This window comes from Equus asinus, chromosome 9 (genome assembly GCF_041296235.1).
Source record: "Equus asinus isolate D_3611 breed Donkey chromosome 9, EquAss-T2T_v2, whole genome shotgun sequence".
NCBI lineage: Eukaryota > Metazoa > Chordata > Mammalia > Perissodactyla > Equidae > Equus > Equus asinus.
This window is the reverse complement of record NC_091798.1, coordinates 76,668,617-76,685,567: the sequence shown is the minus strand read 5'-3', so window position 1 is coordinate 76,685,567 and position 16,951 is coordinate 76,668,617. Positions and strand designations below refer to the sequence as shown.

The 16,951-nt window shown below is 35.2% G+C and overlaps 1 protein-coding gene across 21 annotated transcripts in view; it reads right to left on the bottom strand.

Annotated features, from left to right (window-relative positions):
* Positions 1-16,951, bottom strand: part of MCTP1 (multiple C2 and transmembrane domain containing 1) — a 495,386-nt gene that overhangs the window by 209,159 nt on the left and 269,276 nt on the right. For 13 of the 21 annotated variants that reach the window (XR_011505939.1, XR_011505938.1, XM_044780035.2 and 10 more), the window contains exons 4-6: positions 13,238-13,317; positions 9,897-10,008; positions 1,985-2,023 (exon numbers count right to left, since the gene is read on the bottom strand). Coding sequence is in view for 18 of the 21 variants with exons in the window: in XM_044780035.2 (XP_044635970.1) it covers positions 1,985-2,023; positions 9,897-10,008; positions 13,238-13,317 (231 nt within the window). In the remaining 3 variants the exon portion in view is untranslated. The remainder of the gene's footprint in view (positions 1-1,984; positions 2,024-9,896; positions 10,009-13,237; positions 13,318-16,951) is intronic. The other 8 variants (XR_011505940.1, XM_070517770.1, XM_070517763.1 and 5 more) reach the window with 1 other exon arrangement.

The following is a 16,951-nucleotide window of genomic DNA, read 5'->3' as shown; positions in this document are numbered from 1 at the left end:
GAAGGGTGGCAGACTAGGTGGTAACTGAAATTTCAAACTTTCCCTGGATTTTGAATTTAACCTTTTGTTCTTGTAACACTAATATGGATGAATAAGACAAATGTTTTAGGGGACAGTGACAATTTGAATGAATTATCAAGCCTTCAGTTTGTTCTCCTAGAAAAAAACAAATGTGTGAACTGATTTTCTTTTACTCACAATTCAATATCCCCATTAAATTTTATAAAATTGAAAATCCCTCAGGCTAAAAGTCCAAAAACTGTATTACCATACACACCAAAAATAATCTGACAAGTACCCCAATGAGTGCAGAGTTAGACACAGGGGTTTCTATCTTCAAAGGCAAGCTAGAAATATGTACCAGTTTGCACGTACAAATGGATTATTAATAACAAATAAAGACTTCAAAATTTTAGATATAAAAATAGTGGAGAATAGATGTTTAGTATTCATTTTAATTTTTTTTGTAGACCAAAGGAAAAGATGTGGACTTATGTTTACTTAATTTATCATTAAAATTAAATTTAAATATAAATTAAATGAATTATTTGAAGAAGAATCTTTCTGTTTATTCTTTCTTATATACTACAATAAAATGGATCATTCCCACTAATTAACACTAAATACTATGTAATATCCTGCTCTAGCATTATGTCTTAACTACATCTGGAATAGAGAATATTGCTACATATTAATGGATTGCAACATTTTTACACAGATATATCATAATATAGATATACCATAGACATAGAATGAGGAAAGGCAAATTGTACAAATTTTAAAACTATATGTACTTTCAATGTAACACTAATTTTGAAGTACAATTACAAAGAAAAAAGTGTAATACAAATATGAACAGTGTAGACATTTCTTTAAGAAACTTTATTTTAATCAGTAAAAAACACAGTGAATGCTAAGTCAGAAATATCTAGCAACTTTCCTTAATAAATGTTTTTTATTTTATTGAAATGATAAGGGTGATTTTTAATGTAGCCCTGACCTTTGTGTGAGCAAAATTATCTTTTGGTCATTAATTCTATAAGAATTAGGAAGAAACTGTACAGTAAGAAATACTTGTTAAAGCAAATTAAGACAACACCATAAATACAAAAACATTTTGATGTAAGTATTTTCTTAATTCACAGTAATAAAAATGACACAATTAAAGAAATAAATAATAGCATGATTCAATCAGAATGGAAGAAAACAAACTGTCATGTTCCAGGGTCTAAAAAAATGTCACTATTAAAAAGGAAAGCTGACTTTTTAAATAGAAATTTGAGCAAACAAGATCTTTACAGATAAAATCTCCTTGATTTATTTCAAGGAGCAGTCATATAAAAGTCAGTCTCATCTTGATATTATTTGTGTCCAAGAGTGGTACCACCACTGAACAAATTAGAAGCCTAGTTTATATCTTTACAAGTTGTAAGAAGAGCCAGGGCTTAGTCAGTTACAAGAACCATAAACTCCTCTTGTCCCCAAGAGCCATTTATTTCTTGAAGTGAGAAGAGGCAGTGATGGAAAATTGTTCTCATTGTATACTCCAAAAATGTAACAAGATAGGGATTTTTGAGTTTAGAAAAGCTCAGACTCAATTTTCAATAAACAAAAACAGCAAGTTACATGGATCTTCCTTCTCTCTGGAGTTGTCCCTATCCTAGCCTCATCCTTTTATTCCTGATCTCCAGATCAAAGACATTTTCTAGACCCTGTGGTACATCCAACAGAAACCAGATGCTGAGAATGATGCTGAGAAGTGACCAAAGATTAGCAAGAGGGTGATTTCAAGGTGATTGATCAGTGTGGTTTCTATTTACTTAAAAATAATCACATGGTTTGCTTATGTTTATGGGAAAAAAATAACAATTGAAGAGTGATGAAATCCTGCGGTATAGTTTGAGGAGGTATGAGAGAGATTTGGGAAAGCAGCTGATAGTTCTTCTCAACAAGAAAAGCTGAAAGGTCACATGCTAAGCATTACCTTACTTGATCTTTTCCAACTCTTCCTCATTAGCATTGTCTGTAAATGAAATAAAGCATTTTCGTTATCTTATCACTCAAGTATAGAATAGGGCAGCCAATCGTTTTCTAGGGAAGCTTAACATTTAAACAGCAAACAAAGACAAAAATTGTTTTTCACGTACACACAGCTAGAAGCACCTTTAACATTCAAGCAGTCTTTCTGGTGAGAGTTCATTTGCTTTATCTTTTTGTACAAAGAAATGGGACAGTATATTTTAAGTAGAATGGAAAACTTGGAATATCTTAATTATTGACTGAGAAAAAACACATTGAGTCTCATGACTGGCAATTGTTCTGTTTGGTGGTGGAGGTTGAGGATGTCCCATGACTTGACCAGGTGTATAATAATTTTTCTCTTCAAATATATGCAAAGTCTGTTGCTTTGGTGGCATCTTAGAATGTCTTTGCTTCCAGATAATTTTTAATTACATCAGGGTCTACAAATGCTTTAAAATGAGAAAAAATGCTGCATATTATGATGCCTATTAGTGGATCTTCCTGCTAAATGTTTAGCCATAACACATCCTTTAAACTAGTGTTTTTGTGTCATAGTAAGAGGTATTTCTGGCTACAAGTTTTAACTAAGGTTAATGGAGATTTGTGATGAGTGCCCAAGATCATTGGTCTCTTGTATAAAGTAAGTCATAAAAATCCAAGGATTTTCTTATTTCCTCTGCAGTTTAAAAAATTTCTCAATGAAGACTGAGGTATTAACTTCCTGATTAACCTCTTTACCTTCTCTTAGCTTTATCATTATCTTTAAAGGAGATGAAGTGGAGAATAGGGAACATTTGGAGCAAAGAATATAGCTTATAGAAATACTTGCCACATTTGGACATCAAGGAAGTGCACTGGTGCCTTTAAGAACTATATCTCCTGCAGCAGAATTCACAGTAAAGAGTGACCATTTCAGAAATCACTCATAAATTACAAAAATACAAAAAAGAAAAGATTTTAATATAAGATTAAGTCATATAGAAGGCAACCTTTGGACTAAACCAAGACAACAGAATTATGTAGAAGTTCTAGGTAGGAAATGAGAAAATCATGAAATTTTCAAGGATAAGGAGACATTCATTTTCTCCGTAGATAGTGGTTTTATAGGTTATATTTTATCTGTGTACTCTCTACATTAAATATTGACCAAAATATGGAAGAGTAATAGGTTTCCTAAGGTTATAATAATTTCCTTTTTTTTTTCTGAATGGCTCCAGAAATCTGCAAAGCATTGTTATCAAATACTGCTATAGAAATATTTTATATGTTTTCTAAGTAATAACGTCCAATTCATTTTGAAGCAGTAAAACCCACCATTGGGTTGTGGAGATGCACATGTAGTGAACATGTAATAAATGTGTGTTGTTTATGTTAAATGAGTTGTGTCATCAGCATCATCAGCATCATCAGCATCATCATGACCGCCACTACCATCATTTTCTCCATCATCACTAAAAGGCAAATTGGAAACCAAATACTTTTGTGGTATGCCATATTTACAAAAACTGTTGTCCCATTAGGAGTCAGACAATAAATGTTTAACTTTCTCAGAAAGCAGAGTTTCAATGGACAAAGAATGGCAATTCCCAGGGACAATGTTTTGTGTCAAATCAAATGAGAATGATTAAGATAAATAAATCAAAAAGTAACATCTCTTAACTCATGGCCATTTATCGTCATCGTAATCTAGTATCCAAGAATCTTATAAAATTCCATTCTGTAAGAAATGTTATACTACAAAAAAGGGCCTACATGAGGAAGAACAGGAGGAAGAAACAAATCTCAGGGCAACACCACTCAATATTACACAGATTCACTGCTGCTGGTCAAAGCCACATTCCCTGACTCAGAACGACTGCACACAATTGATCTATATATAAAGCCAATCATCAGGTTGGTATTTTTCCTGTCTCTCAAAATCAGCTTTACAAACTGGCTGCACGGTATTATTTTTCAGACTGGGACACTGACACAAACAAAAAGCCAGTAATTTCCATAAGCATAAAAAATTAGGCATTTAACGGGATCCATTCATTATTTTCTTGATTCAGTTTCTAGAGTTGTAGTATTAGATCCAGTGACTCTCAAAATGGTCTTAGATTTTGTAACAAAACTTCTGCTTCTTGAGCCCAACCAATTAGCTAAATAATGGGTTTAAGTATCCTACTGCCAAGTCTCGCTTTCTTTTTAGATGGTTAGGTTCAGGTAGAGTCAATAAAACTGAAAACAGTAGAAAAGTTTAAAAAGAAAAATTGAATTAACAGACATACCATTAAAAGTGTTACCTTTGCTATCTGCAAGACTTGTTAGAGAAGAAAGATTGTTTGGGGAATGTTAAAGATAGGAGATGAAGCAAATTATAGAGAAATAAGATTTATATTTTGCTCTATGATCTTAACTTCAGCTGAGAAACATATGAATTTGTTTTTGAAAGTGTCATTATCTAATATTATTATGGTGCAATTCAAATTCTTCACTAGCAGCTCAACTTTCCTTGAAGCCAATAAAAGGAATATGTAGCATAAATACATGGCCTGTAATAGAGCTGCAGAACTGAGTATGTTTTTAAAAGATTTCACAACCTCAATCCAATTCCTTTTATCTTTAGTGGTAGCAATTTTTTAGGGCAATTACATGGCTACTATAGATAAAAAAAATCACAGAATGGCTAGATATTATTGTACATTCATATTATAAAACATATATATTACATTTTTTATAGGAGGATACTTTTTCATATGTGAGCTGTGGAGTAATTCAGAAAAATTTCAAAAATAAACCAACATGAAAAATATATTTTTCTAATTCACTAGAGGCCAACTAGGGTCAATTCATATGTTTCTTAGAATTTTTTATTTTTTAGCTTTAGCCAAGCAATTTGTAGGTCTAGGTTATCTAAGAGAGTGTGTAACACAAATTAACTCACTTTTATTTCACAAATTCTCCAATGAAGAAAGCTGTGGATTGAACTCTGCTAGAAAAAGAGCCAGAAAGAACTCAAACACACTATCAGACCAAAATACCATACATAGGACATACATGTATGCATGACACACTTTTGCAGGTTCAAAAACAGGACATGCATTCGAAACAGAAATGACAGTTGTGTCATGCAACTAACTCATCAGCATGCCCCCCGTGAAGATTTTGGTTTCTCATACATACAATGCTGGAAACAAAAAATACGTATATATCTGTTTACATCTGGGATTTTCTTTTAAAGACTCAATCACGAACTCAATGGAAAAGATTTTAATATAAGCAACTATGAAATACTTTTGCTATTACTCATACTATACTTCTTAAATTGCTGTAATTAGACATTGCATGTTTTAGTAGATTCAGTAGGCTGATCGGGTTTTCAACTTATTCTTCAGTTTTACTGATTTCCAGAACTGGCAATCCACACAAGGAGAAATCATCCCAACTACATCATTCACAGAACGTATTGTTAGTACTAACAGTGTAGAAAAACTCACAAGACAACTGATTTAGAAATCTTAGCACTTAGTGATGCTAAGTACTCTGTATTTCCATTACTCATTTCTTCCTACTTTTGATGGCGTTTTCTTAACATTAATGTCCTATTTCCTATTTGCTTTGTAGGATTTATTTGTTAATGTCTCTTGAAACTCATTTCTTCCATTCTCCATTCTAATATATATAAAATATTTAGCGAGTTTTATAAACACAGACATTAGAATAAACGTGGTTTTTGACCTAAAGTCTTAAGTCTCAAAAGCTTAAAATGGATTATTTCTGAGCTAATAATCAAAGAGATCAGAAGTCTTATAATTTCCCTGTGTGAGGGTCAATGCAAAATCATCCTCTATTCCTTCTCTATACATCATTCTGAATATTAAATGGAATTATGAAGCATTTAGTATCTGATATCTGGTTTGCTGCATTTTGAGTTTGAACTTGTGACAACCTCACAGATATGAGTACTAAGTAAGAAAAAAACCCTTAAAATACCTTTCCCTGGAGCTGTGAAGCATTCCTTTAAATCCTCATAGAGATTCACCTACAACCCACTGAACAAGCACTAGACGCAGAAAGCTGGACTAGGTTTTAAGAGGAGTCATCGTAAGAAAGGTAATCAGAAGCAATAATTTAAAAAATACCTATTTTTTAAATAGAATATAGAATGGAGGAGAGGTGAAGTACAGTATAGGTCTGTTTTAGGTAGGAGAGGTGACATTTAAGAAAGCTTGGACTTCAGAGAAGATGAGCTGTGCAGGAGTTTGTATGGCTGGGACAGAGGTGACAAGTGAGGGAACAAATGAATCTCATTGGAGAATCTTAAAGTCCTTCATCAGGAGTTTCCACTTAAATAGAGAAATAAACACAGGTCACTGAACACTTAGATAAGAATAAAGAGGGAGTTATAGAACCTGGCACAATGCTTCTGATGATCAATAAGTGTTTTTTTTCAATAGATGCCTACAATTGGTCCTTGTTCAGAGTTTCAAAATCTAACTAGTATTGCTTAACAGTTTTAAAGATCTTAATAAAATAGCTATAGAACTGCTATATAGACCAAAACAAACAAAGAAAAGAAAGCAAATTTATATATCTTTGTTAGAAATTTTCATCATGTAAAACATATGCTTAGAAACTCCAATTCAAATCCAGGACATTGGACTATAGCCAGGACACTGGGGATCCCAATAGGATTTCCTATGGGGGATCTTTTATGCTTGCTCCTCTCCTCCTGACCCAGCTCACTTCTCTACAAGCAATCCCATGCTCCTGGCTATTGATCACACCCACATGGAGGAGCCAGTATGGTCACCCTGGTCACCCTCCTCTCTTCCCCTCAGGTATGATGACTGCCTGAGGCCGGCTCTGCTACAAGTGGCAATCATTGTGCCTTCTCTGTGGCTCTGAGCCTTGGGCAAGCCATTTGCTTCTCTGGTGAAGAAGAGAGAAGTCTCATGAGAGTCGACACTAATGTGGGAGAGAAGAGGACACCGTTTTTCAGTTGCTGCAGCAGAATAAATCCAGCGCTATTTGGGACTCCAAAGGGGGATGGCATGAAGTAAGGCTGTGAATTAAAAATGTGTACTTTTTCTTCCAAAGTAAAGAATTGCTTCCAAAAAACTGGGTTAGCCAAAGGGATTTGAATCAAGAAAATGGCATGAAGATTTCAGGAAGAACTTTTTGTGATGAGGGTGAATTTGGCTGGAGAGATACTATGAGGATAAAGGAAAAGAAAAAGAAGAAGACGAGTAATACAGATTTTGAATACGTAACTGTTGTAGTGTAACCCACCTGTTTTCTTCCCTATTCATGTTTAATAAATCACCAATGATCAGCCATCAGGCATTGTAACCTTTATAAATGAAATTTTTCTTATTAGAAAGACATTGTGCCTAAATATAAGTTTGAGCAGCTATGGAAATTGAAGGATTTTTGCAAGAATTGTTGAAGAGAAAACAATGTTGGGAACCACTTTGCCGGTGTTGACACATATTTCTGTGTAATTCAGAACTCAGCAGCTTCATCATAAAGTCTCTTGATACTAATTTGATCCCTCAAATCCTCAGTTTGATATTAGAGTACTTGATAAATATCCCTTTAATGTAAAAATGTAGCAGACTCTCTGTCATCAAATCATCCAAATAACTACAACCACTACCATATCGTTTCGATATCCAGTGATGTTTCCGGTTTGGGTGGTTGGGGGTACACAAGACCTCAGGCGTGCAGGTATTTGCACTTACGAAGTGTTGTCCTTCTTTGAAATAACAAAGAATCCCCAAACAAGAATAGTCTATCACCAAGTTTTGTTGACTTTACCTCCTGCAGGTAAACCTGCCAATTTCTCTCCATCTCTACCTCCAACAATTCTAATCCAAACCTCCATCATCTTCCACCAGAATTTTTCAAATAGTCTCCTAATTGGTCTCCAGCATCCATGCTTACTCTTCCATGCTTTCTACAATGCAGCTACACAGCTATTTTCAAAAGGCAAGTTTGATTATGCCACTTCCTATTTACAGACTTTTCAATGGCTCCCCATTGCTCTTTGGGGGAAGACCACACATCTTAACAGGCCAACACTCCTTACACAGTCTGGGCATTCTCTTTCCACCATTATCATGCACCATGATCTTTCACACTCTCTTTACTTCCACATTCTCTAAGCTCCAGTACTTTTTCAATTTTTGGAGTACACCATGGTTTCTCTAGACACAGGGCCTTTGCATGTGCTGTTTTCTCTGCTGGAAATACTTCCTCTCTTCCTGGTTTTTGCCATCTTAACTCCTGTTCACACTTCAGACCTCATCTTCTATTTGATTTCCTTAGAGAATCCCTGTTCTCCTGACCAGAGGAAATTCTCCTGTATTTGCTCTTATAGCAACATGTATCTCTCTTTCATGGCACCTAAAACAGTTGTCATTTTACACTTCCTTCAGTGCTTATTTGATTCCTGAGTTCTCCACTGGATATAAGTTCTATTGTACCCTAAGGGTCTAGCACAGGACTTGGCTTATAGTCGGTTCTTGGTGAATACCAGCATTATTTAAATAGAGCAATAAAAAAATTTATAATTTATTCCTACACATGGATTAGCCAGCTAGGACATATTCCTTGCCTTGTATTGGGTGAAATAATGTGTTCTGAACTGGTGACTTCTAACATGATGGACTTCTATTTCTAAATATTCTCTGTAAACAAATCTCCTCACCTACCCTTCCATCTGGGCCTGTGCATATGCAGATATACATACGTACATTCCTTTACCATGCTAAGCTCTTCCAGTAGGTATTATTTGGTAGTATTTGTTGGAAAAGAGAAATTTCTTCCTCACTGAATGAAGTACAGATACTTACTACTTAGCAAATATTAGATACGAATATGTGTGCTCATTGTTTAATTTTTAAAAAGGACAGAAAAAATGCTCGTGGATAAGGGTGAACTTTTCAATAAGTTAAAACACTTCCAAATTTGAAGCTGGAATTCACCATTTTTATCTACAATCGAGGGGAAATGTCAATAATACTTTTCCAGCAGATGACATCCACCAACTTTAATCACGCATTATTTTAAGACAGCAGTACACACACTACTGAAAGAGAGTACTTGAATTTGCCTAAAAAAATTATGTCTACTCCTAAAATGTGTTACAGTCAGAACTCATGAGAGTAGCTCCCAGTACGTGAAAGCACACTGAATCTAACAAATAATCTCTGGCAAATTGTGGCAGAAAGTGCACCGGCAAGCATACCAGTGCAGGTGAAACCCGATATTTTTTAATGTCACCTCAGCAGTGCTGGAGTAATTGGCTCCTCTGTCCCCCTTGTCAATTTCTCACAGGAGCATAGTGTGCAAGGAAGTATAGACAGCCAGTGCTGGAAAACTGGTAACACCGATGTGGAAGCCCATCAAGATGATGAAAACTACTCACTTATCATTCAGCAAACAAATACCAGAAAGCAGAAACTCTGTTATTTCACCTCATTTGCTTTGTTATGGTACACCTGACAATGCAGTCAAAATAGAAGGGTCTGGATATCTCAATGTGGACTTCCAAATGTTCAATTCACTAATAAATGTATTCTGAATGGAGACTATACTCTACCTACAATATGACAGGTCTGAAATTGGAAAATGAAATTACAATATAAGATGAAAATATTTCCCTTATTTACAACAAGAGGTTCTGATCTGGAGCATAGAACAGGAAATTTGAATTCAAAGATACAGTACACAGGGACTAGCGATACCCAGGATACTCACAGAAACAAAGAATAGGCCAGATTTTCATACGCCACTTCTTTTTATTATTACCTCTGGGTTCAAAGAAGGCTCATGACATTTGAACAAACGAGAGCAAGAAAGCACTCCTACACTGTGGGGGAACTTACCGCATCCCTGTGTTCTCCTTCTTTAGGGGTAAGGACAACTGAGAGCAGGATGATTCCAAGATCATGGTCAGGATAGTGGGGATCTTTCAGTGTTAAGGTCACATCCGTGGGCCTGTGATATGAAATATTGAGATTTTGAACAGTCATTACATAAATAAGCCAAAATATATTTTATATCAACAATTTATTACTTTTAAGAAGAAAAGCAATTTTGTCTTCCTTTACTTTCCTGGTTCAGTTTTTGTTATTAAAAATCTCATCAGTGTATTAGGTTATCCAGTAAGTCATGGACCATTTGGTTATACTTGGACTCACCGTCTAAGTTTCAGTCCTTCCTGGGGTTCTAGAAAGGCCATGGGGTTGCTGGAAAGGCCAAGAAACTACAAGAGTATTAGAAAACTCCAAGTCCCTTCTCTGTGATCTCTAAACACACAGAAAGCAATAGCAGCTATTTTTTACAAATTTGAGTCCAACATACAAATGATGATCATTTACTGACTACTACCTTCCTTTTAGCTCTTTAAGATTTTTTTAACCAGGAGCATAATTTAAAGTAAACAGATGAGTGAGAGAAGAGGAAAATATAAAATATAGTTTCCCTGATATACATTATGGATATACTTTAAAAACAATGTATAATTATCTAAAAGAAATTCCAACATTTAAAATAATGCTTCTATCTTTTGGCTGTTTAAACCTATGCCTAAATAACTTTTAGATTTAGAAACACAAGAAAATCAATACTTAGAAGAGTTGATTAATACTTAGAAAGATTTAGAATTAGATAAGCATCTCTGAGGAAGAGATTATGAATTAATATTACCCACAATCATTTCGAGAAAATATTACAAATCACACATTCAATTGACAATGTGTAGCTAATATCTTGTGTCCATATTTCAATTAATAGTGAACAAATAGGGGTTCATATCCTCCATAAACCTAAGGGACTGTGGAATATTCGGCACCAAACTTGAATCTTGAAATGTTGGCAAATTGGGAACGTTCCCTTGCTTGTTCAGTCACTTAATCATTTTATTCACAAAACATGTATTAAACACATATGAAATGCCACATACTGTGTTAGGCTCCGGGTAAAAATCGGGATTCAAGACCAAAGATAAGATCCTTTGCTTCATGGAGCTTAACTTTTGGTAAACAATACTGTTGGAGTCCAATACTGGGGAGAAGGGTTGATGGAGAAAACTGAGTCCAAATCCTGGCTACACATCAGAACCAACTGGGAAGCTTTTAAAAAACGCTTAATCCTGAACTCTACTCACGACAACTGTGGTTCTGTAGATGAGGGATGGGGTCTGGAAATCCAGATATTATAAATCTCCCCAAACGATTTTCCCATACATCCAAGATTGAGAGCCATAGATACTTTTCAGTGCTAAGATTTTGCGATAGTAGGAAACTTTTTCACATGATGCTTAATTTACAAAGTCAAGGAATGAGGCTATGAAAAATATGAAGTTTTCTGATATCAGGGCATTAAACTGAAATATAAGTAACCTATCATACTGATAATAAGTGTAAGTTATAATAGTTGTGATGCAAATCGCTCCAATATCAATTTAGTTATAACTAATTATTATGGTTTGATAGTAAGATCTTGTTCCTTTTATTTTAATAAATGCATATTAAGCATATGTTTTTATATAGGGCTGAAATTTGATTTGGTTCATTTTCCCATAATGATTACATATAAAAATTAACAGGAAAAATTTATTAAATTTTTATAATGATAACACGATAAAGATTTAGGAACATTTGCAATTGCTTTATGACTCTTATCTATTATTTTCTTTCAAAGCAATACCTTAGTGCATCATATAGTAGCATAAGTATTCATGTGGCTACTATTATTATCCATCTGTCTACACCCAGAGACTACTGATTTATATACAGAATGTAATGGAATTCACAAATATATGATTTTTAAAAGTAGTAATTTGATGTTTACTTGGTTTTAAGGGGAGGGAACAGTTTGCTAAATACATAAAATAAGTAATGTGGCAAAATAAACACCAAATGCTTATATATAATCTCTATTTTATTAATTCTGCCATATTTTTCCATTTAAAATTATTTTTCACTAACGATTTAATAGAGAACAAGAGAAATTTATACTCTGTGATTAAGTCCAGTAATGCGCATATCCCTATGCAGAAGTCTGCAGGGAAAATAACTGTGGCCTTTATAGACCAGCAGAGCCCATTCTAGTCAGAGCTCAGTTTTCATGGTAAAGAACAACATAAACACCATCTAGGACACTCCCTTCAGCCGTGGTGAGGTGGGGAGCCAGCAACACCTACGTCCTTAGGTCAGGCCTGTGCTGGGCTCTAGGTTGGAATGGAGGACACGTGGGAAGTATAGAAAAGGCCGCTTTTTTGTCTAGTCTGGGGCAAAATTGACCATTGGAAGACCAGTAAGCTGCCACTGTGCTCAAACAGCCGACTCTAACACATAAGGGGCTTCTACCATTTATATTTCATTACAGTTAAAATATAACGTAGTGATCTGGCCACTTACTCTGCTTTCCTGCTTTCCACTATTCCTGACACATGATTTAACATGATTGTCTAAAATATCTTCTCCTTAAAACCATCAAAGAAGATCTCACAGCCTCCTTTGCAGCCCATTCTAGCACTACTTGACCTTTTAAAACCTATTTTTTTTCTTTTGTAGTATTAATCAGTTCTTAGCTCCTATGTTGAAATACATTAAAAAATATATAAGCCCATAATTAAGTGCAAGGAATGATTAATGTTAGTAATAATAATATAACTTGACAACGAGTCAAGCAATGATAAGCTGATGTAACTACTAATATAAGCAATCTGCCTCCACTCTCGGGGCACTCCTTGATAACCTAGGATTACTGATGATGGCAAAATTAGAGTCTACTTTGGCTCAAGTGATAAGAGAGTTGCTATTTCTGAAGCAAAGTGCACATGTTTTCTCTCCTATGTGATGGCCTGATTCTTAAATTAATAATATAATTAACATATAAAACCCTGTTTATGCCACACTACAACCATACTAGCAATGTGAGAGCAAGGAATGTCTTATGTCTAGATTTCTGGTGCTTACCACAGTGCTGGGGACAAAGTAGGTGCCCAAGAATTTAATAGTTCTTGTTGAACAAGATAGGGAAGAGATGTTATTATTTCCACTGGGTAGGAAAGATGTACGTGAGAAAGTCTGGCTAGCATGAAGGCTCACAACTACAAATGACAGAAAAGTGACTAGAACTCAGATCTGCTGATGTTTTCTATCATACAGGCCCAGCTTCATAACAAGGTGTAATGACATTGCAATAGTTCAAAAGTCACCTGTTTAACTCCAATTGTGTGAGATCCAGAAAGGCTGAGCCCATAAAGTCATCCTGTAGTCCAAAATCATAGTCAAACACCTAAAAGGCCAAAGAGACAGGATGTTATTATAAGCAATTCCAATATAAGGTATAAATGAAAACATCTTGATTATAAAATATTGGTTGTCTATGTCACCCAAAACAATGAAATTTCCTAATATTTATTTTTAAAAATTTATTTGTTTTTGTGTTTGAGAATAGTAAGTTCTCACAAAACATTAAATTGAAATTATGTCTAATCTTTTACTTACAATTATTGGTTTATATGGAATAGAAGTTTAAAGAAGATGAATAACAAAACCAAATAAAATATAGTGAATCATCAAAAATGTGCAAACCACAGGTTTAGAATATTTTCCCTATATTATGAAAGGGCTATTAGCTTTATTGGAAGGCAAAAGGAGTTGGCATAAAATTCAACAAATACGTCTTCCATATTGGGCTATAGGTGATGAGAATATGACTCCAATTTCTTCATATTTCTCAGTTCACTGAAGATGAATTCTCTGATATTATAGGACAATGCCATTTTAAACATATGAATAAGTAAACATTGAGATATTATGATTAAAGTACTTTGTACAGTTATTTTAAGTTTTTATTGTCACAAGCAATGACTAGGAGACAATATTAATATGATTAATGACAACAATACAGAAAAAAAAGAAAAGAGAAAACATATTTCTTTCTTCTGTCGAAACTATTAATCTGGTATCTTCTCTGTGCCCTTCATGCTTCTTATTCATACTATAGTGAATGAGACAGGCAATGTCCTTGACTTCTTGGCCTCTATGTTCAAGGGCTGAGACAATCAATAAAAACCCTGATGGATATATACAGATCAGTGATGAGAGCTATGGAGACAAAAGTCTAAGAGGGTGTGTGGAGAGCTGCTGTTTTAGATAGGGAGTCCAGGAAGGCCTCTCGGAGGAAGTGTGTTTGTGTAGAGACCTCAATGATGAGTAAAATTAAACCACACTAGAATGAGAACAGTGCTCCAGGAGGCGGAAACAACAAGCGATTAGCATGCTCAAGGATCATCAAGAAGCCAGTGAGGTTGAAGCAGACTGAGAAAGATGGAACACGGAAGGAGGCTGGAGAGATAGCTCAGAGCTAGACCAGTTAGGGCCATTTCCAAAACACTCTCAGTAAATGGAGGTTGACTAACTTCCATTCATTTGTTAATTTTCTTACTCATTCATCCCCTAAGCTAATATTGATTAAATATTTACTATGTGACAGACAATGTGCTAGGCATTGAGAAAACAGTGGTGAGTGAACTGACATTGTCAACGCTTACAGTTTAGTGAGGGAGACAGATGTTAAACAAGCAAATGCCCAGGTGATATGTAAGTACAAAATTGATATGTGTTTAAAGAAAAGAACAGGGTATGAAAAGAAAAAATTACAGTGCAGATTAAGGGAAAGCTTTTAAGATTGAAAAAAAATGTTACCAGATGCAGTTTAGAGCGGTGCTCCCTGAGCTTTTCAAATAGAAAATCTCTATATTGTGCAGTGGAATAAATGAGCATAAACAGGGAAGTCTGCTCTTGAATGGACGACCCAGGCCATTGGACTCTCCAGGATGTGAGATTCTGTCAGGCTGACAGAATCCATAGTCCAGCACTCCTGTGTCCAATTCTTGGTACAACAGTCAGAAAACTTGAAGCAGACAGATCAGTGTGTACAGCAGCCCTGAATCAGTTCCTGTTTTTCCTCTCGTACAGGTGTACTTCAATTGAAACAAACTTAATACGTAAAAAAAAAATTGATATTTAAACAGAAAGAGAAATACTTTGCGTTACAAAAGGATTGTTAAATTGGAAGAGTCACAGGGCATTTATTTAAGTAGTAAGCTCCCCTTAATGCCTTTTAAATTATTCAATTTACAGTCATTTGATTTACATACAACCTTTCAGGGGTACATTTGTTGTAGAAAGCGCAGCACTCCTGCAATAAATATTCTCCTTGATCAATTACACTTCTGAGCTTTAGACATCAGCTCAGCGGCATATCACAGGAATATATTGCACATCTTATGCAACTGACACCTCGGCATTTGCAAGAGGCTGCAGTAGTGTATTTTGCAATACAAAATTACACTAAAAACTAGAGGAATTTCTCTTGAGCAATCTTTTCTTATTGCATTGCCCTAAGGCTTAAAATCTTAGGGAGACTATAGTGACATATAACCAATGAGAATACCTGGGGTGCATCCACACATGTGAAGTGGAGAGCTGTGAATCCAGAGAACTGACTAGTGTAGACAGCCCGAGTGGGCTATTCAACATTTGAACTCCCTTTACTATCATGATGAGAGTCTTTCCTACTGCCCCAATGCTAGACATTTGCTTTAGTTCTCAATTCCTATTAATCAGCAAAGGCATAAACATGGGAAAGAATGCAAACACCAGAATCATTCACTAATGAAGTTATTAGCTATGCTACTTTGTTCCAAACTCTATAAACTATTGTCAGAGGGAGTATTGCTCTAGATGGAGCTTCAGAAATATGGAGCATAGAAAAGAGATAAAATAAGAAAAGGTACTCCCACCACAGTAACAAGTGCAGTTAACAATGATTAATGTTTAGTCAATGTTTGCTATACATTAGGCACTATGTTAAACACATTATATAGATTTTTAAATTTCATTCTTACACAACTAAGTGAACAAGGTGGTGGTGTTTCATTTTTCAGATAAGGAATCCAAAGCTTGAAAAGTTTATGTTACTTTCCCCCAAATCCCAGAGCTAGGAAGAGTTAAATTCAAATCTTGTTGTATTGCATTTCAGATGCAAAGCACATTTAAATTTAACAAATATAACTTGGGCGCTCACTCTGGGTGAATCACTGGGAATTCAAATGTGAACAATTTAAATGGGATCCTTGCTTTCATGGATCCTCCACTCCATGAGTTGGAAACATTAGGCAACATTAGGTAGAAGTTTCTTGGGGCTCCATAACACGTCTCTTCATCCTCAAGTGGGTTTAGAATATCAAGTGTTTTATTCTAATCAACGAATTTACTTAGCATCTTGATTCAATTGTCTACCGAGAAAAATTGCCTTAGGGAGTGCATCAGTTAAAGTGCTTTTGGATACAAGTAACAGAAAACCTAACTCACACTGGCTTCCACAAGAATGAGAATTTGTTAGTTCAAATGACTGAAATGTCCATAGGTAATTATGACTTCAGGGGAGTTTTGATTTGGCAGTTCATATGAGTCATATATTTATTCATTCATTTATTTGAAAAATATGTGGTAAGCACCTACAATGTGCCAAGTACTCACTGGAAATATAGCAGTGAACAAATCAAAGTCTGATTTCTTGGGGCTTACATCTAGGGAAGATGCAGACAATAAATAAACATGCGCCAGGTAGTGATAAGTGTCACTAAGAAAAATATCTCAGGGTATAGGAGGAAGAGGAACTGCTATTTATATAAGATGTTCAGAAGGACAGTGAGAAAGGCATCTGAGTGAAGCAAGCAGGCATAATGAGAATAGGAAGGGAAAAGCTACCCAGGAAACTGGCCAGAGGCTGGTGTGACTGGAAAGAAGTGAGCAAGAGAAGAGAGCTGGGATATTAGTTCAGGCCTAGATCATGGAGCCCCCCCATCCTATGACTTTGGGTTTCATACCAAGTATGGTGGGAAGTCACTGGAAGATTT